Consider the following 21,490-nt stretch of genomic DNA (forward strand, 5'->3'; position numbering starts at 1 on the left):
TAAGCCTAAACGTAAACCTAACCCTAAACCTAACCCTAAACCTAAACCTAACACTAAACCAGGAAAAGAGATGGAAATTACTTTTTCAAGGGAGCGCTGGTCAAAACAAGAATGAGGCATCAAAGTGATGTCACTTCCTCTATTTCTTTAAGGCTGTCTTTCCTCTCTTTTCCTCCTCAATCCCGTAGAGAGACTCCTGATTCCTGACCTACCTTAAAGGTCACAGCTAAATCCTCTAGTTCCATCCGCTTCCAATGGCAATATGATAAACGTGTTGACTGTCGTCCACCCGAAGGGCCCCTGACTCAACAACCACACTCTGTTCCTTCTCAAACGAATCCTCCATCTGTGTGTGTGCGTGCATGTATATGTGCGCGCCCGTGTGTGGTATCAGTGTGTGTGAGTGTGAGTATGTGTGTGCGTATGCGAGCGTTAGCGTGTGTGAGTGATCAGTCACAGACTCCTCATTGTCACAAGTCAGCTGACCCTGTTGGATAGGAGTATGAAACATCCTTTTGAAGTAACGACTTGGATTTACTGCTGCTTTCATCCTGTGCCATGCCCTCCTCTTGCCCGCCTCGCGTTCTACCTGGGCCACTGATGGATGTAGCCACAGAGGCACACGGGGAGGCCAGACAGGGCTCTAAGATGGCCACTGAACGAGGAGGGGATGAAAGCATTGTTCACATTTTATTTATCGGAAGCTGGTGGGAGTCGAGGAGTTCTTCCGTAGAAAGGGGTTGAAAAACTGCGACAGTATCCATGAGTTCCAGTTTCATTATAGTCATTAGGCATTGTGGTAATTCCAATTCAGAAATGATCAACTCAATATGTATACTGTAAACTGTATACATGCCAATATGTAAATCAGATGGTGATCATGTTAAACCCTATTCTTTCCATGTCAATATGGTACCAAGTACCAGGAATGGTGGTGGTAATGCCCGTAGCTAGATTTACTGCCCAGTACCAGCAGCAGGCCAGATCACAGAGAGGAGACACACTGACTGTACTGAGGACAGGAGGAGAGGAAAGGAGAGGAGAGGGGAGGAAAGGGGAGAGGAGGACTTCTTTCTTACCTCTACGATGCTCTTCAGGTCCCTCACATACGCCTGCTCCGTCTCCACTATCTCCAGCGCCACCCTCTCCAAGCGAGACAGCTTGGGCAGGGACACGGCAGTGGCAGGGTTTACCCCCGTTGGGAGCTGGGAGAGGGGGGTTAGGTCCAGGCTGATGTCGGACCCATTGCGCTGTGGCGAGGAGGGGTAGGCAGGCACGGCCCCGTAGGGCAGCGACGAGGAGGAGGAGGAAGAGTGTACGTCCTGCAGGGAGGCGGAGGAGGCAGAGGAGCTGAGGCTGGCCGTGCGGTCGCTGTCCGAGCACACCGTGTTAACCGAGGTGCAGCTCCCGCGGCAGGCGCTCTCCGACGAGGCCATCCTACCCACAATGCTGCTCAGGGAGGACACGGAGGAGGGGCGCTTGGCAGCTGGTTGAGGGAAGAAGGGAGAAGATGGGGAAAAGGAGGAGAGAAAAGGAGGAGACAGTCAATGTCAGGTCAACATAAATCAACACAAACTATTCCAACCAACCCTCAGCAGTTGGGAAATAGGTGCCAGAACACTTTGACTTCTTCTCTTGGGGAACAATAAAACAAAAGACTTACAGTACAACAAGACTAATGTGCAGGTTGATTTCTGCCATGGACGTCAGAACAGGCTGACTGAACAGCTTACTTTGTGTTCCTCTGAACATGACCACAAAGCTGGCACGCAGGAAACAAGGGGTGTCAAAAGAAAGTGTAACTACGAGAACAACTCTTTTTTTTCCACAGTTTGTTTGCTACAATCGCGCCGTCAATGTTCTTGTTCTGGCAACCTCCTGCACTTTTATGCAAAAACACACAAAGCCAAATCAGGGCTGACAGGAAACAGAGAGACCAATTTCCTCCCCCCAGCTTTATCCGCCGGTCGGTGGAGTAGATTCGCTGAGGTCCCAGAGACCCCCTTTATTGGGACCATCTCAGCATCGTCAGGCAAGGCCAATTAAACACAGGGAACAGAACACTAGACAGAGAACGGTTCTGTCTGAAATCAAACATTTGGAGAGAAAATAGACTGGTTGTCATGGTAAATGAGCATGAAATAAGCCCAGGCTACAAAAAAAAGACTTTGTTGAGAGTAAAATGTAGTGGCTGCCTACTTTAGAAAGGGAGGGGAAAAATCCATAACGGCCTGTGGCATAATTGTTAAATTCAGACGACTGGTACACGCCTCGCTAGCTCACTAACCCTTAAACGACGACAACGAAAACAACAACTCCTTATTTAGCTACATAATCTTCAGCAGAACCAAGGGCCACTGCTTTCTTGTTCAAATGTTACCCATATTACACCAAGTAATCATGAATCACTATGAATTGCAATGAACCATGATTGTGCGACCGTGGTGTGTACCCCCATCTATCAAAAGCTTAATTTAACCACTAGCTAGCTGTTGTAGACATTCACTATGGTTTCCTTGCTCGAGGGCATTCACACAAGATTCTAAAACATTTTGGCCAAAATGAATTGTCCCGAATTTGATTTAAGCAAACTCATGAGCTGCTTGAAGGGCAGTGTTTATCTACGTTGGCCTGGTTCCAAGAAAAGCAGTAGACCGACTCCAGGCTTATATGGACGGAAAATGACTTGGCTTCAATAGAGAAAAAAGAGAAAGACAGCGAAATATGCCCTTCAGCTAAACATAGAAGTGAATGCTTGACTGGTTGTAATCTATTTAGTAAGATGCCGGGTGAGACTCACTGTACATAAAAAAAATCTTAGCACTTTGGGAAACAAAAAGGTCAATTATGATAAGCTATCCTATTAAAATGAATTGTATTATAAACAAGGATTCAATTACTTTTTTTATTGTTTTGTTTTTACAATGGGTTAAAATGAGGTCAAATAGCCCTTATTCCATAAACACATTGGATATTTATGTTAAGACACTTGACTGCAAAAGGGCAGATGCATCGTTAACCAATAATTATATTGAAAAATGGAATAATCAGTATAATTGCTCCAAACTCATAAAATACTTTCAAATTGCAGACATTTTTTACAATCAATCTGAGTGGTTTTCCATGAAGAGTATCCACCTCATGGCTGCCCAATTGGGAATGACCTTATTCCAGGCTAACACAGACTATAAACTTGCAGTATGTATATATGGATAGAGTTTCCATGGGCATACGCAGTGCTATATTTATTGCTTCAGTCAAAGATGATGCCTGACCCATTGTCTTTATCCTCACCCTGAAGCTGGGGCGGTAGCTGTTGTTTTCCAACACTCCCATTCATAAAAAACTAACACTTTTCAAAAAAAAGGTGTTATCTACAACCTAAAAGGGTTCTGCAGCTGTCCCTATAGGAGAACCCTTTGAATAACCCTTGTTGGTTCCAAGTAGAACCCTTTTCTCTAAGAGTGTAGCCAATCTGGGCTACTAGCATGAGTAGGATTTTGTTGATTCAACTAATCATTTTCTATACAATAATGTCACTGTAATTAAAAAAAATTGGGGGGGGAAACTGGCAATTGAGTCGTAAGAGTATAATGAATTCAACTCGAGACCCATGTGGGCTCAAGTGGAACACTTGACGTATCACCAAAGCTGCTCCATGGTAGGCATATACAACTGCAGTATTTTCCCCTGGCGTCAAAATGTTTAAATCAGCCCACCAAAACACAGACATCTGGGCTGAGATGAGATCAGAGACGAGGTCTGAGAGAGAGCCCAAAAAGGTCTGGAGTGGATACAGGTCACACTCTGAACAATACTGCCACAATCAGGGTTAAACATGTTAACATATTGTGCTAGAACAGGATATATGGCCAAAGCCATATCTGAGGTGACAATTCCTGTGCACACTAACCTATCTAATAACCATAGCTGTATATTTAAGCAATAAGACACGAGGTGGGTGTGGTATATGGCCAATATACCACGGCTAAGGGATGTTCTTATGCACGACGCATTGCGGAGTGCCTGGACACAGCCCTTAGCCGTGGTATATTGGCCATGTACCACAATCCCCCGAGGTGCCTTATTGCTATTATAAACTATTTACCAACGTAATTAGAGCAGTAAAAATAAGTGTTTTGTCATGCCCGTGGCATACGGTCTGATATACCATGGCTATCAGCCAATCAGCATTCAGGGCTGGAACCACACAGTTTATAAACGCCGGTTTATTTGTTACAGCTGCCATTTCCCTAGTATTTGCTAAGACATTACATGGCATCAATGGGTACTTTCTGGCACAGTATAGGCCTTGAACAGTCTACTATTTCCATTTATCCAGTAATGGTCCAATGAAGCCAAAAAGGGGCATGCCTTCATCTACTGATGGTTATAATCTATTAGAGACCTACTCCAGCAAACAGCAACAGTCACCTACCTGCTAAACAGTGAGCTCAGCCTCTCCCCTGCCCTCCAGAATGCATGAGGTCAGCCTGTTTAAACTACCGGATCCAAACCACAGCCATGTCCCTGTCAACGACTAATTCACCACACTGCTGCTGCTACTGACACACTTGGGCTCGGCTCCCAGACAGTCCCATTCAGGCAGAGTTCTCAGACCACTGACCAGCCAGCTCCACACCCCACACTGAACCCTCTGGCCTGGATCCACCGCCCGCCCGGCGTTAAACCAAACTCAGTTACGTCAACCACACTCCAACTCAACTAACAGTTACTACAATAGATTGTTTTTTCCCCCCGACAGCACACCTCCATCTCACCTCGTTCATCTGGCAATGGCCTGTCTAGAGCACTTTGTGAGTCTGACTGTACAGACTACAGAGACAGAAACTGTCAGTGTTAGAGAGAGAGAGAGAGAGAGAGAGAGAGAGAGAGAGAGAGAGAGAGAATTTTTTGATTTCCTGCTTTAGTACACGTCAGGGTGCAAGCCACTTATGAAGCAAGGGCAGACAGGAGGTGAGAGCTTGGCACAGCTGCTATTTTCTGCTCTTTCTGAAACTGAAAAAAAGCTCTGAACCATGCAGAGAAAACCACAATGATATGCTGTCCTTTCATGTTGCATTTGCCTTATTTGGTGTTTTAGAATACTGGTTATTTGGGGGAGTTTCAAGTCAGATGTGTGTGTCAAAGACGGGCTTTGAGTGTCACACCCTGATCTGTTTCACCTATACTTGTGCTTGTCTCCATCCCCCTTTAGGTGTAGCCCATCAGCCCCATTATCCCCTGTGTATTTATACCTGTGTTCTCTGTTTGTCTGTTGCCAGTTCGTCTTGTCTCATCAAGCCTACCAGCGTTTTCCCCGTACTCCTGTTTTCTCTTTAGTCCCTGTTTTCTAGTTTTCTGCCTGCCCTGACCCTGAGCCTGCCTGCCGTTCTGTACCTTTCTGACTCCGCTCTGGATTACTGACCTCTGCCTGCCCTTGACCTGTCGTTTGCTGCCTCCTGTTTTTGCAATAAACTTTTGTTACTTCGAACTGTCGGCATCTGGGTGTTATCCTGTGGTCTGATATTGAGAAAGAGAAAGTAAACAGATGACACAGTTTAGGGGGAAGATGATCTTCTGCTATCTGACAAAAACAGTACAGCCTGTTGTGTGTAGAACGAGGCCTGCACCTGACAACCCACCAGAGGATGTGGTTGGCACCAACACCACACTGTTTTTAGCTGAAAACACGCTTGACTTCAGTGCAGTTGCTAGGGGCGACAGGGGGAAAGTGCAAATGAGCTCAATGAGAGACACGTTAACTGGACTTTGAAGGTTAATTTGCAGATTCCAAAACATCAGCAACATCAAACTAGTAGGGAGTCCGACTAACCACAAACTGGCCAAGTCACACTGACCCAGTGCTCACAGGGCAACAAAGTAGCTCTCTTTTCCTCTGGCTGAGTCTCTGTGAGATGTTTTTGACATAAAGTACAGTGGGCTGCCTGGTGGGCCTCCACTGGGCTCCGTGAGTATGACAAACAAGCACGCTGTGTTTCTGGGTGTTAATCTAGATGAAACTCACTGGGCATTCTGCAAAACAAAACTTCTCACTTGAGTTAAATACACCTGAGGGACAGGCAGTCAGTGAAAGATAATGCTTTAGATGGTACAAATTAGTTGGGAGACTGTACTAGTAACCTGAAAGAAAACATAATATAAGGAAGTGAGTGAAACTATAGTGGAGCCCTGAACGACTAAAGGGCTTCCCTGGTTAAATTTAAATAGAGGGTGAGAAAACAAATCCATAAAAATACCTATAAAAGCAGTACAATATACTTTGCATTATGTGAAACAGTATTTTCTATGTTGGAATAAATGACCCCAAATAAAGGATTAAAAAAATGAATACATAAAAATACCTATAAAAGCAGTACAATATACTTTGCATTATGTGAAACAGTATTTTCTACGTTGGAATAAATGATCCTGCAATGCAGTACAATAAATCCCATAAATTTGATCTTGTGACCCTTCACAATGCTGAGCCAAAGCTAGGTCACTCTAAGGCCTTCCAACTTCCCTATGTTTACAGAGGACTTTCCAATGAGAAGTGAACACCCTTAAACAATCCACATTGTATGTGCATTTGCACAACATTTTCAGTCATGATCGACTCCGTTAATATAAGCACTCTGTTGGGAAAACCTGGGGTGTGGGAGAGGGGCAGACTAAGGCCTAAATACAGTCACGTGCCGTGCCCTCCTATAGTCTCACAACTTCCCTCTCGTCAATTTGACAATTTGGGCATGTCATTCCTATGCCAACTTGACACCCTTACCTTGGGCATGCTCTGTAGCCTATTTTTTCTGTATAATCTGAATAGAGAGATTTCTTCTCTTTTTACCCCTAAACATTGTTCAACATTATACTTTGCGAGCGGCCACGAAACATACAGTAAACAGAACATGCACTCTAATTCTATCCCGTTAACAAGAACTCCAATGTTACACCAAAAATCAACCTTAGTGGCTCTTCATAATGCTCTGACGTTACACAACAATAACGTCACAGGTGTGACAGTATCAGTGTTGACCTCTGACCTTGGTTGCTGGGCTTTCTCTGGCTGCCTCGGCCCGCCCCCTCAGGCATGGTGTGATGGTGTCACAGGAAGTGGAAACCTGTAAAGGACAATCAACCAAAACATCACAACAATGAAAGAAATTTGCAAAATACAATTGTCATTGTGCAACATAGGACATACTGTAGGGCATACTGTGGGACAGACAGCACTGCAATGAAAGTATGATTATTTCTGCAAAGAAACGTATTTTCTATCTATTGCACACAAGTACCTAAGTCGATCTGAACTGGACCCCCATTTACAGTGTAAATCTGAATTGGACCCCCATTACACAGTCCTTTTGATGGGAATACAAAAAAAAGGCTCTGCAATGTGCACTAGCAGAGAATTAGGGCATGACTTCACTCGGGTTCTATCTCTTAACAGACTTTAGGAATGTATTCTTTCACCGTTTACCGTATTCAGGTGGCTGTTTTAAACCACCTTTACAACGACACACAGTGGATGTTCCACGGATACATTCTCTCTACTGGTTGGGTGTCACTTCTGAGGCCTCTTAAACAAAGACACAGAACAAATACCTGAGAAAGTACCAGAGTTGCAAGAGCTTCTAACTCAAAAGGGCATTTCTCAGGCTATGATTCCAATCCAGTGAAGCCCACTCCCTTTGGTTTAGACAGAGTGAAGCCAAAAGCAGACTTTATCAGCACTGAAGTGCCTTCCGCTCCTTTCACTCGGAGATGAAAGCATAGAAAGGGAGAGGGGGGGGGAAAGGAAAGCTTGGAGCCAAAGCAATTAAAAGGCTGAAACATGAGAGATGCTGTTTGGGAAATAAGAGGGGAGGAGGAAGGCATGGAAGAATTATTTTCTTTCTCCACACACACAAAAAAAAAAATGAGGAAACAGAACATATGTAATATTTGGCTGTGAAACAAGAATGTACTCTTCTCTGGTTCTATAGCAGTGTGTTGAGCATGCGCTGTGGAGGAAGGGGACCAGGGCTGTGGCACTGGCAGACAGGAAGTCTTTATGAGCGACGTTCACGTTTCACGTTTTAATGTCACGTGCACAAGTACAGTGAAATGCCTTTCTTGCAAGCTCTAAACCCAACAATGCAGTGAACAATGTCAAAGTAGCACTAAAAATAACGTGAGGTTGAACAAAAGCACACAAGAAATAAACATTTGAAATAAGAAGAACACAAGAAAGTAAGAAGCTATGATACAGGGTCAGTTCCTATACCATATTTACAATGTGCAGGGAGACTGGAGTGATAGAGGTAGATATGTATAGGGGTAAGGTGACTAGGCATGGTGTATGATAAACAGAGTAGCAACAGCATGAATTAAGATTGTATGTGGTGAGTGTGTGTGAGTGTGAGTGTGTGTTTTAAAAAATATATATATATTTTTTTATTTCACCTTTATTTAACCAGGTAAGCTAGTTGAGAACAAGTTCTCATTTACAACTGCGATCTGGCCAAGATAAAGCAAAGCAGTGCGACACAAACAACAACACTGTCAAGAGTGCTGTCTTCAAATTCCCTGTCATGAAGGAGCCAAGGCGCAGCGTGCCGGTAATTCCACATCTTTATTGAAGGAAACCGAAACCAAAACAATGAACAGGTACGCAGCGAGAAACGTAACGCACTGTGCCGTACACACACAGAAATAACATTAACCCACAAATACAGGTGGGGAACAGGCTGCCTAAGTATGATTCCTAATCAGAGACAACGATAGACAGCTGCCTCTGATTAGGAACCATACTCGGCCCAAAACAAAGAAATACAAAAACATAGAATGCCCACCCCACACCCTGACCTAACTACATAGAGAAACAAACCCTCTCTCTCAGGTCAGGGCGTGACAAACACAGAGTTACACATGGAATAAACAAGCGTATAGTCAATAACACAATAGAAAAAAAAGAAAGTCTATATATAGTGTGTGCAAATGGCGTGAGGAGGTAAGACAATAAATAGGCCATAGTAGCGAAGTAATTACAATTTAGCAGATTAACACTGGAGTGATAGATGAGCAGATGATGATGTGCAAGTAGTGATACTGGTGTGCAAAAGAGCAGAAAAGTAAATAAAAACAATATGGGGATGAGGTAGGTAGATTGGGTGGGCTATTTACAGATGGACTATGTACAGCTGCAGCGATCGGTTAGCTGCTCAGATAGCTGATGTTTAAAGTTAGTGAGGGAAATATAAGTCTCCAGCTTCAGCGATGTTTGCAATTCGTTCCAGTCACTGGCAGCAGAGGACTGGAAGGAAAGGCGGCCAAAGGAGGTGTTGGCTTTGGGGATGACCAGTGAGATATACCTGCTGGAGCGCGTGCCATGGGTGGGTGTTGTTATCGTGACCAGTGAGCTGAGATAAGGCAGAGCTTTACCTAGCATAGACTTATAGATGACCTGAAGCCAGTGGGTCTGGTGCCAAATATGTAGCGAGGGCCAGCCGACTAGAGCATACAGGCCGCAGTGGTGGGTGTTATAAGGGGCTTTGGTAACAAAACGGATGGCACTGTGATAGACTGCATCCAGTTTGCTGAGTAGAGTATTGGAAGCTGTGTGTGTGTGTGTGTGTGTGTGTGTGTGTGTGTGTGTGTGTGTGTGTGTGTGTGTGTGTGTGTGTGTGTGTGTGTGTGTGTGTGTGTGTGTGCATGTTATGTGTGTGTTGGAGTGTCAGTGTGCGTACGTGTGTAGAGTCCTGTGAGTGTGCATAGAAACAGTGCAAAAAAAAAAAAATACAAGGGTCAACTCATATGGTCTGTGTAGCCATTTTGTTCGCCATTTAGCAGTCATTTTGGCTTGGGGATAGAAGCTGTTCAGGAGCCTGTTGTTGTCAGACTTGATGCACCGGTACCGCTTGCCGTGCGGAAGCAAAGAGAACAGTCTATGGCTTGGGTGGCTGGAGTCTTTAACAATTTTTCCGGGCCTTCCTTTCACACCGCCTGATATAGAGGTACTGGATGGTAGGGAGCCCGTCCTCAGTGATGTACTGGGCTGTCCGCACCACCTTCTGTAGCGCCATGCGATCGAGGGCAGTGCTGTTGCCATACCAAGCGGTGATGCAGCTAGTCAAGATGCTCTCAATGGTGCAGCTGTAGAACTTTTTGAGGATTTTTGAGTCCATGCCAAACTTTTTCAACCTCCGAAGGGCTGTGCACGTGTGTGTGGACCATTTTAAGTCCTTAGTGATTTAGACCCTGAGGAACTTTAAACTCTCAACCCTGTCGATGTGGATGGGGGCGTGCTCGCCCCCGCGTTTTCCTGTAGTCCATGATCTGCTCCTTGGTCTTAGTGACGCTGAGCGAGAGTTTGTTGTCCCGGCACCACACTGCCAGGTCACTGACCTCCTCCCTTTAGGCTGTCTCATCATCACTGGTGATCAGACCTACCACTGTCATGTTGTCAGAAAACTTGAACAGAGAGTACAGGAGGGGACTAAGCACACCAGTGGAGACTCCTCAGAAGAGGAAGGGGAGGACCATCCTCCTCAGTGAATTTCATAAAAATATAAATTGTAAAACATTTAAAAAGTTATAATTTTAGATACAACTATACTAAATATAATCACGTCACCAAATAACTGATTAACCTGTTAGGGCTAGGGGGCAGTATTTACACGGCCGGATATAAAAACGTACCCGATTTAATCTGGTTATTACTACTGCCCAGAAACTAGAATATGCATATAATTATTAGCTTTGGATAGAAAACACTCCAAAGTTTCTAAAACTGTTTGAATGGTGTCTGTGAGTATAACAGAACTCATTTGGCAGGCCAAAACCTGAGAAGATTCTGTACAGGAAGTACCCTGTCTGACCATTTCTTGGCCTTCTTGATCCTCTCTATCCAAAACAAGGGATCTCTGCTGTTACGTGACACTTCCTACGGCTCCAATAGGCTCTCAGAAGGCGGCAAAAAGCTGAATCGTGGCTTTGCAGGCCCTGGCTGAAAAACATTAGCGCGTTTGGATAGTGGTCGGTCAGAGTACTATGAGACTGAGGCGCGTGCACGAGGCGACCCCATGTTTTTATTATTTCGTCTTTGAACGTAAACAACGACTCCCGGTCGGAATATTATCGCTTTTTTACGAGAAAAATAGCATAAAAATTGATTTTAAACAGCGGTTGACATGCTTCGAAGTACGGTAATGGAATATTTAGAATTTTTTTGTCACGAAACGCGTCGGGCGCGTAACCCTTCGTCACCCTTGGATAGTGTCTTGAACGCACGAACAAAACGCCGCTATTTGGATATAACTATGGATTATTTTGAACCAAACCAACATTTGTTATTGAAGTAGAAGTCCTGGGAGTGCATTCTGACGAAGAACAGGAAAGGTAATCAAACTTTTCTAATAGTAAATCGGAGTTTGGTGAGGGTCAAACTTGGTGGGTGTCAAAATAGCTAGCCTGTGATGGCGTGCTATCTACTCAGAATATTGCAAAATGTGCTTTCACCGAAAAGCTATTTTAAAATCGGACATAGCGAGTTCTGTATCTATAATTCTTAAAATAATTGTATATGTTTTTTGTGAACGTTTATCGTGAGTAATTTAGTAAATTCACCGGAAGTGTTCGGTGGGAATGCTAGTTCTGAATGTCACATGCTAATGTAAAAAGCTGTTTTTTGATATAAATATGAACTTGATTGAACAAAACATGCATGTATTGTATAACATAATGTCCTAGGCGTGTCATCTGATGAAGATCATCAAAGGTTAGTGCTGCATTTAGCTGTGGTTTTGTTTTTTGTGACATTATATGCTAGCTTGAAAAATGGGTGTCTGATTATTTCTGGCTGGGTACTCTGCTGACATAATCTAATGTTTTGCTTTCGTTGTAAAGCCTTTTTGAAATCGGACAGTGTGGTTAGATAAAGGAGAGTCTTGTCTTTAAAATGGTGTAAAATAGTAATATGTTTGAAAAATTGAAGTTTTTGTATTTTTGAGGAATTTGTAATTCGCGCCACGCCTATCATTGGATATTGGAGCAGGTGTTCCGCTAGCGGAACGTCTAGATGTAAGAGGTTAAACAGCGGTTGACATGCTTCGAAGTACGGTAATGGAATATTTAGAATTTTTTTGTCACGAAACGCGTCGGGCGCGTCACCCTTCTTTACACTTCGGATAGTGTCTTGAACGCACGAACAAAACAGAGGATATTTGAACATAACTATGGATTATTTTGAACCAAACCAACATTTGTTATTGAAGTTGAAGTCCTGGAAGTGCATTCTGATGAAGAACAGCAAAGGTAATAACATTTTTCTTATAGTAAATCTGACTTTGGTGAGGGCTAAACTTGGTGGGTGTCTAAATAGCTAGCCCTGTGATGCCGGGCTATCTACTTAGAATATTGCAAAATGTGCTTTCACCGAAAAGCTATTTTAAAATCGGACATAGCGAGTGCATAGAGGAGTTCTGTATCTATAATTCTTAAAATAATTGTTATGTTTTTTGTGAACGTTTATCGTGAGTAATTTAGTAAATTCACCGGAAGTTTGCGGGGGGTATGCTAGTTCTGAACGTCACATGCTAATGTAAAAAGCTGGTTTTTGATATAAATATGAACTTGATTGAACAAAACATGCATGTATTGTATAACATAATGTCCTAGGCGTGTCATCTGATGAAGATCATCAAAGGTTAGTGCTGCATTTAGCTGTGGTTTGGGTTTATGTGACATTATATGCTAGCTTGAAAAATGGGTGTCTGATTATTTCTGGCTGGGTACTCTGCTGACATAATCTAATGTTTTGCTTTCATTGTAAAGCCTTTTTGAAATCGGACAGTGTGGTTAGATTAACGAGAGTCTTGTCTTTAAAATGGTGTAAAATAGTCATATGTTTGAGAAATTGAAGTAATAGCATTTCTAAGGTATTTGAATAACGCGCCACAGGATTCCACTGGCTGTTACGTAGGTGGGACGATTTCGTCCCACCTTCCCTAGAGAGGTTAAAACACACTATTTTGGTGTTTTATTTTATTTTATTTTTTATTTATTTCACCTTTATTTAACCAGGTAAGCTAGTTGAGAACAAGGTCTCATTTACAACTGCGACCTGGCTAAGATAAAGCAAAGCAGTTCGACACATACAACAACACAGAGTTACAAATGGAATAAACAAAAAGTACAGTCAATAATACAGTAGATAAAGTCTATATACAGTGTGTGCAAATGAGGTAAGATAAGGGAGGTAAGGCAATAAATAGGCCATGGTGGCGAAGTAATTACAACATACCAATTAAACACTGGAGTGATTGATGTGCAGAAGATGAATGTGCAAGTAGAGATACTGGGGTGCAAAGGAGCAAGATAAATAAATAAATACAGTAAGGGGATGAGGTAGTTGGATGGGCTATTTACAGATGGGCTATGTACAGGTGCAGTGATCTGTGAGCTGCTCTGACAGCTGGTGCTTAAAGTTAGTGAGGGAGATATGAGTCTCCAGCTTCAGTGATTTTTGCAGTTCGTTCCAGTCATTGGCAGCTGAGAACTGGAAGGAAAGACGACCAAAGGAGGAATTGGCTTTGGGGGTGACCAGTGAGATATACCTGCTGGAGCGCGTGCAACGGGTGGGTGCTGCTATGGTGACCAGTGAGCTGAGATAAGGCGGGGCTTTACCTAGCAAATACTTGTAGATGACCTGGAGCCAGTGGGTTTGGCGATGAGTGTGAAGCGAGGGCCAGCCAACGAGAGCGTACAGGTCACAGTGGTGGGTAGTATATTGGGCTTTGGTGACAAAATGGATGGCACTGTGATAGACTGCAATGTTTGGCAGCATGAGTGAAGGATGCTTTGTTGCGAAATAGGAAGCTGATTCTAGATTTAATTTTGGATTGGATATGCTTAATGTGAATCTGGAAGGAGAGTTTACAGTCTAACCAAACACCTAGGTATTTGTAGTTGTCCACATATTCTAAGTCAGAACCGTCCAGAGTAGTGAGGATCCGGAGGACAGCTAGCTTCCGTTCTTCTCTGGGTAAATTGACTTCAGTCCAAAACCTAGGAGGTTCATGGTTCTCAGCCCCCTCCATAGACTTACACAATAATTATGACAACTTCCGGAGGACGTCCTTCAACATATCAGAGCTCTTGCAGCCTGAACTGACATGCTTTCCACCCAATCAAAGGATCAGATAACAAATCTAGTACTGAAAGCATAAGCTACAGCTAGCTAGCACTGTGCAAAATGTGGTAAGTAGTTCACTCAAAGAGAGAGAAAGACAATAGTTTAACAGTTTTGAAGAAATGTATTTCTTCCAAAATGAAGGAGAAGCAAGAGAGAAATAGAGAGAGAGAGATTGTCATGTTTTTTCACTTTCAGTTTCACTTACTTAGCTAGCAAATGCAGCTAGCTAGTTTAGCCTAATGAAACACCCTGCTCAAACAGAGGGATTCTATGCTGGCTATGACTTTCCAACACAACACTGGAACTCTTCCAAGTCAAGGTAAGCTTTTGGTATTACTCATTTATTGCCACCGTGGCCGCCGGTGTAACTGCTTACTGACTGTATACTAACGTTACTGCATGATTGTAGCGGGTTTACTAACGCTTTAGTTCTATTAGCTGTGCTGACTATGATGTTACTTTAGCTAATATGGTGACAACGATGTAGGCTGTATGTAGCGGTTATGATATGGTTTGGCTTGGAAAGGTTTTTTCGCCTGGTCACATACAGCTGACGTGTTGTGCATTGAAGACCACAAGCGAAGGGAAGAGAAGGAACACAACGTGGCTGTTATGAGGGTGAACTGAGTTTACGCGTGATCAGGGGGTAAACATACCTGCATTTTGGATGAGAGTCATCCAATATGCTGTAATAGAAATAAGGCCATGCTCATGAAAAAGAAATTGTCCTCCCTCATCTTAAAGGGCACTGACCGCCACTGAAGCATACACCCCTGTGGGGCTCCCATGTAGAGGGTCAGCGTGGCGGAGGTGATGTTGCCTACCCTCACTACCTGGGGTCAGCCCGTCAGGAAGTCCAGGATCCAGTTGTTGAGAGAGGTGTTCACTCTCAGGGTCCTAAGCTTGGTGACGAGCTTGGAGGAAAAATTTGTGTTAAATGTTGAGCTAGAGTTGATGTGTGCCATAACCAGCCTTTCAAAGCACTTCATGATTGCAGATGTGAGCACAGGGCATTAGACACTGTGGCTTGAAACTTTAGAGTTGTTGGGAACAGGAATGATGGAAGTCATCCTAAAATATATGGGGATTACAGACTGGGACAAGGGAAGGTTCAGAGCTCCGTGTTACAGTAGATGTGAGGTGTTTGCTTATGTCCGGGAGACAGGGCCCTGACTTCCTCAGCACCTACCCCGGCCGTCGCTTTCTCCACATTCGAAACATAATTGAGGAAGTACGGCGAGTGGCAACGATTAGGGTAGTCCAAGTCCAGTATCGGAGGGAAATATTCTTGACACCGACATTTGACATTTCTGTTTGAAATCTTCTAACTTGCTTGTTTTGCCAAGAATTCCACAGCATGACAGAGCAAGGAAAGCGCTTCATCTACTGGGAATGAAGCAATCCCTCTAATCTGTCATTGTCCTCCAACTGAAGACCTTTCTGTGGGTTGTGTAGGAGTTCAAATTGAAAGCCTCAATATTGGGAACAAAGAACCGTGTCTTTGTGTTTGTGTTGGCATGACGCAGGCCACATAGGCCTCTCTCCATCTATCATAATGCTTCATGTCTGCGATGGAAATCAAACGTTACTTCATTAGTCAAGTTCAATGATCTGTTCTGGACTTTTTGCAACCATAAGAAATTAAGAAATTGCCCTGGAGCTATTCCAAGCCATGTCCTCAAAAAATGATCTCACCCCAACTCCCCCATTTCATTTCCAGGGCCTGTTTCCAATACTGTATTACCTAATTAAAAGCCACATCTCTTCCTGTAAGCGCTACGATGAATCCTTCAGAATACTTCACAACACCACTTGGCCCTGTGGGTCGACCCCATATATACTTTCTTGGCTCCACCGCTTGTTTGCTGAGAAATTCCTGAATTGTGGTAAGAATTAACTTTGCTTCCCCCACAAAACCTCCTAAGTGTAGTTTCTAATAGTGTTTGTCTGTGTGGGGGGGGCAACATCTGGTTAACTCTGAGGTTACAGTGAGGTTAGAGGGACTTTGCTGAAGCGTGAAGCATAGCAACCACCCGCAAGCCCCCTTGTACAACAGTGTGTACTGTACTGTTCTCTGAGCACTCCACCATGTTCCTGGTACATCCTTATGAAGGATAGCCTGTGAGAAGCGTCTCCAGGCTCTGTAATTTGGCACATTTCGGTCGCATCTCTCATGCTGCTTCTCCAGGTGCATCTGAGAGCTCTTTCAGCTCAGCTATGCTCTCTGACACAGCCGACGGATAGAAACCAACCTTCGCGCGGACAGAACCCAACTACGGGAGAGAACAGCTGCTTCAGAGAGTGTGTGTGTGTGTGCATCTGTGTGTGCTCTGTGTGTCTGTTCTGTGTGTCTGTGTGTGACTGTGTCAGTGTATGTGTGATTGTGTCAGTGTCAGTGTATGCCTGCTTGTGTTACTAAAATAAAATTGCACTAGATGTGCATTTTTCACTGACCATAGCCTTGAGTTGTATATTTTTAACTTAGTTCAGGCTCAGCCTGTACTTTTCTATGGGGATGTACAGTTTTAGCAACGGATGTGTTCCTTTTCCATAAAACAGTTACTAAAAAACAAAACCATAATGTGGCTCATTAAGGCCATAATAGATAAAGCTCTATTCCTAGTTAAACAAAAGTTGATATGACTCTAATCAAAACCACTACGAGTCTAATCATACACTTAAAATCCAGTAAAAATGGCTTTGTGTTCTAATTCCAGGCATCCTTTCAAAAGTGAATTTTCTGCAGTCAGCTTAACTATCATGCTCTGAACTTTGTTATTCTAATGCAAGTGTCTGTTATGCTGTTGAACTCATTGATCAAGTGTCTGTTATGCTGTTGAACTCATTGATCAAGTGTCTGTTATGCTGTTGAACTCATTGATCAAGTGTCTGTTATGCTGTTGAGCTCATTGATCAAGTGTATGTTATGCTGTTGAGCTCATTGATCAAGTGTCTGTTATGCTGTTGAACTCATTGATCGGCTATGAAAAGCCAACTGACATTTACTCCTGAGGTCCTGACCTGTTGCACCCTCTACAACCACTGTGATTATTATTATTTGACCCTGCTGGTCATTTATGAACATTTGAACAAATTGGCCATGTTCTGTTATAATCTCCACCCGGCACAGCCAGAAGAGGACTGGCCACCCCTCATAGCCTGGTTCCTCTCTAGGTTTCTTCCTAGGTTCCGGCCTTTCTAGGGAGTTTTTCCTAGCCACCGTGCTTCTACACCTGCACTGCTTGCTGTTTGGGGCTTTAGGCTGGGTTTCTGTACAGCACTTTGTGACATCAGCTGATGTAAGAAGGGCTTTATAAATACATTTGATTGATTGATTGATTGATTGATTGATCAAGTGTCTGTTTTGCTGTTGAACTCATAGTGTCATGTCTTGATCTGTTTCATCTGTCCTTGTGTTTGTCTCCACCCCCTCCAGGTGTCGCCCATCTTCCCCATTATCCCCTGTGTATTTATACCTGTGTTTTCTGTCTGTCTGTGCCAGTTTGTCTTGTTTGTTCAAATCAACCAGTGTTTTCTCAGCTCCTGTTTTTCCCCAGTCTCTTTTTCTCGTCCTCCTGGTTTTGACCCTTGCCTGTCCTGACTCTGAGCCCGCCTGCCTGACCACTCTGCCGGTCCTTGAGACTGCCTGCCATCCTGTACCTTTGCCGCTTCTCTACATTATCGACCCCTGCCTGCCTTGACCTGTCGTTTGCCTGCCCCTGTTGTTACAATAAACATTGTTACTTCAACACAGTCTGCACTTGGGTCTTACCTGAAACCTGACACATAGATCCAATCCACAGAACCATGCAGACGTCAGTCGAGCCGTTATAGTTGATTCCTATTAACAATTCCAGCCGACTGGTCCCATCTGGCTGGCCGTTTTGTCCTATCTCAAAATTATAGGCGTGACGCAAGATAGGATTCCAAACAATTATTGGCTATCCAGAAAGCTAGCTAGCTAAATTTACTAGAAACAATAATACAACAATTGAACTGTTGTAAATCTCTACCCACTGCCATAGGTTCCTTAGCTCTACCATCTGAGCTGACAGCTTATAGCTCTACTAACTTGAGATAACTGATGTCACAATCTCAAAAACACACAAAGTGATCTTGGGAAAATCACGAGGTAACATTGGATTTGTGAGATTGTTGTTTTAGATATGCAAATTCACAGCGCAAATTCACAGCGCCATGTTTATGACCTCATCAAACTTCCCTGGAATCTGTGTCAAGGATGTGACGAGAGAAACGGTCAACCTACTGAACAATTGAACGCACACACACACACGCTGTACTTGAACACAAGTGGGGAGGGAGGGAGAGAGTGGGGAGGGAGGGAGGGAGAGGGCGGACAACCTTGGGATGTTCAACAGTTCACAGTGTCACAGATGGGGTCAGTTTTGGAGGAAGGGGGGATGGGGGGCTACAAAAACACAAATAAATACAGAGAGAGAGAGAGGGACGATGACCGCTGGGGACCACAACAACGGGGGCGTGCGTCAGGGTCAGAGAGGCCGCTCCATTGTCCATCCAGAGGCAGAGCGGGCAGCGGCCATTGTTAAAGGACCATCTGACCTCCATGTTCCCCCTGGATCAGAGAGGCCCAGCAGCCCATAGTGGGCCACAGCCCAGACTCTTCTCTCCTGCCACCTCCTTATTCTCTCAGACAACAAAGGGCTTCTTTTGTGTCAGGGAGGGAGTAGGGAGGGAGTTCTGGACAAGCCCATGATCCTAATGGAAAACGCTGGGTAGGGGGACGGCACGCGCATGTGGAACACACACTAACACACATAGACAAACTCATACAGTCGCCCAGAAATATACACACAGGCACATAGAATAAACTGAAAGTGTTTGGTCAAGAGAGGTAAGGGTGGTAGTCTAAAGAGATCCGGTCCAGTGGTGGAGTATAAGCTACTGTATGTAGGGCACACGGTACGTTGTCTCTGTTCGCTCATGGTCGTGCCGTGCAACAGTTGTTCTTTTGTTATCTTGGCGCTCAATTAATGAGCTGAACACTCAGTCGTCTCAACCGCTGAATGAATATGACCCTCAGAATTTTAGTCAGAGACAATATTCTTCTGTCGAGTCCGCTGACCAGGAGCGGATAATAAATTGAGTTTTGTTGAGTCATGGTGAATTACAGTAGACTCAGTGGTTCAGAGGAGCAAGGGTTAAAAGCTCATTGATTTAAATGTTATCTAAATATATAGATGTAATATGTGCCATTTCATAGCAGACAATTTATTTATGATCTGGACTGGTCATCGGAAGTTATTTGAAGCAGATGGACACAGTCGTGCTGCTGTGGCCAATGACGAACACTAAATGTGATTTTAGAAGATTTTCAATTGGGTGTGATGGACAGGCTTTCTGTTTTGAGGCGGGTTGACATAGGGTTAACATCTGTTGGCCTATGTAGGCCCGTTTTATGAAATGATGCTGTTTATTTATTTCACGCCCAACCACAACTCTCAGAGGGTCCTCTGTCCAAAACGGAGAAGTTGCAATTCTGGTTAACTACGTCAAGCAGCCGCTCCATCAAAATAACAGCTGTGTTCTTCAGTAACGTGCTTCATGTGAGCAATTACCAAGTAAACAATGTGGCGACGCCAACAGGGAAAAGTTGGTGTAACAGGGACACTACCCAGCATGGATGGGGTAGTTGACATCGACCTGGTGATGTCAGCAATCAGAGACTAGAGACTAGAATTATCCTGTGTTCTGCTCCTTTCTGGCCATCAATCCCCTAGAGAACTTCCATAAGGGGCAAGAAAATCCATAAAATTGGCCTGGTAAAGCTGTAACATCCAAACTTCCTGGAGCTCTATAAAAGTGTCATCGGCTGTAGTAAAGAATGGGGCCATAAGGAAAGGCAATGGGGGAGGCACTGGGATCCAAGAGGCAGTCAAACAGTGTGCCAGGAGGGAAATTCCATTTCTCTTCGGGACTAATTAAAGATGCTGAGACGTACTATAGAAGAGAATAAGTGTCTGTCTGTCTGTGTGGTGTTGCACTGTACTGTAGGGGGTGACATCACAGTCTGCTGTCTTTGTACTGTACTGTGGGGGGGGTTAATGGGCACAGAGGTGCCAGGAAAGGCAGAAAGGTGTTATACACAGTGCATGGAGCCAGGGATGGAGAGACGTTGGGAGAGAAAGAGCTGAAGAGGTATCGGGAAAGAGATGGGGAGGTAAGTTGGAGGAGTGAGGATGGGAAGACGGGGTATTTACAATGAAAGGGTCGCAAGGAAAGAGTGGGGGCCATGGACCTGGGGGAGGAGACACATTTATGTGTGTGTGCCGTGAGAGGGAGAGGTGGGATTGATGACTCATGGAAAACCTTCCCAAGAGACAGTGTGGTCCTGAGTCACCTGACAGACAAATGAACACATTCACAGCCACACACAACCACAGTATACACACCTGCACATGGGAATAAAATCACATAACCAGACACACACAATATACACACCTGCACATGAAAATAAAAGCACAACCACACACACACATATACACACCTACACATGGAAATAAAAGCACAACCACACACACACATATACACACCTACACATGGAAATAAAATCACAGAACCACACAAACCCACAATATACATACCTGCACATGGGAATAAAATCCCAGCTGCCTCAAGGAAAACCAAAGGGCTCCCCAACATAAGAGGAGAGGAGAGGAGAGGAGAGGCGAGGAGAGGAGAGGAGAGGAGAGGAGAGGAGAGGAGAGGAGAGGAGAGGAGAGGAGAGGAGAGGAGAGGAGAGGAGAGGAGAGGAGAGGAGAGGAGAAAGAGCAGAGGGTTAAGAGGAGAAAGGGGAGAGTGAAGAGAAAGAGAAGAGAAGGGGAGAGGAGAAAGAGGAGAGGAGAAAGAGGTGAGGAGAAAGATGGTAGGAGGGGAGATAGAGGAAAGGAGAAAGAGGAGAGGTGAAAGAGGAGATGAGAAAGAGGAGATGAGAAAAAGGAGAAAGATGAGAGAAGAAAGAGGGGAGGAGAAAGAGGAGAGGAGAAAGAGGGAGGGGAAAGACGAGAGGAGAAGAGGAGAGGAGAAAGAGGAGAAGTGGAGTAAGACGAGAGGAGAAAGATGAGAAAGAGGAGAGTAGAAAGAGGAGAGGAGGAGTAGAAAGAGGAGAGGAGCTAGAGGACAGGAGAAAGAGGAGAGGAGAAGTGGAGAAAGAGGAGAAAGAGGAAAGGAGAAAGAGTAGAAAGAAGAGAGGTGAAAGAGGAGAGGAGTAAGAGGATAGGAGAAAGAGGAGAGGAGAAAGAGGAGAGGAGTAAGAGGAGAGGAGCAAGAGGAGAG

At 44.3% G+C, this 21,490-nt stretch overlaps 1 protein-coding gene across 5 annotated transcripts in view; it reads right to left on the minus strand.

Annotated features, from left to right (window-relative positions):
• LOC106580770 (uncharacterized) overlaps positions 1 to 21,490 on the minus strand; it is a 76,207-nt gene that overhangs the window by 35,039 nt on the left and 19,678 nt on the right. For 3 of the 5 annotated variants that reach the window (XM_014162164.2, XM_014162163.2, XM_014162162.2), the window contains exons 2-3: positions 7,047 to 7,124; positions 1,080 to 1,486 (exon numbers count right to left, since the gene is read on the minus strand). In XM_014162164.2, coding sequence (XP_014017639.2) covers positions 1,080 to 1,486; positions 7,047 to 7,095 — 456 coding nt within the window. In that variant the 5' untranslated portion in view covers positions 7,096 to 7,124. The other 2 variants (XM_014162165.2, XM_014162166.2) reach the window with 2 other exon arrangements.

Source organism: Salmo salar, chromosome ssa20 (genome assembly GCF_905237065.1).
Source record: "Salmo salar chromosome ssa20, Ssal_v3.1, whole genome shotgun sequence".
Taxonomy (NCBI): domain Eukaryota; kingdom Metazoa; phylum Chordata; class Actinopteri; order Salmoniformes; family Salmonidae; genus Salmo; species Salmo salar.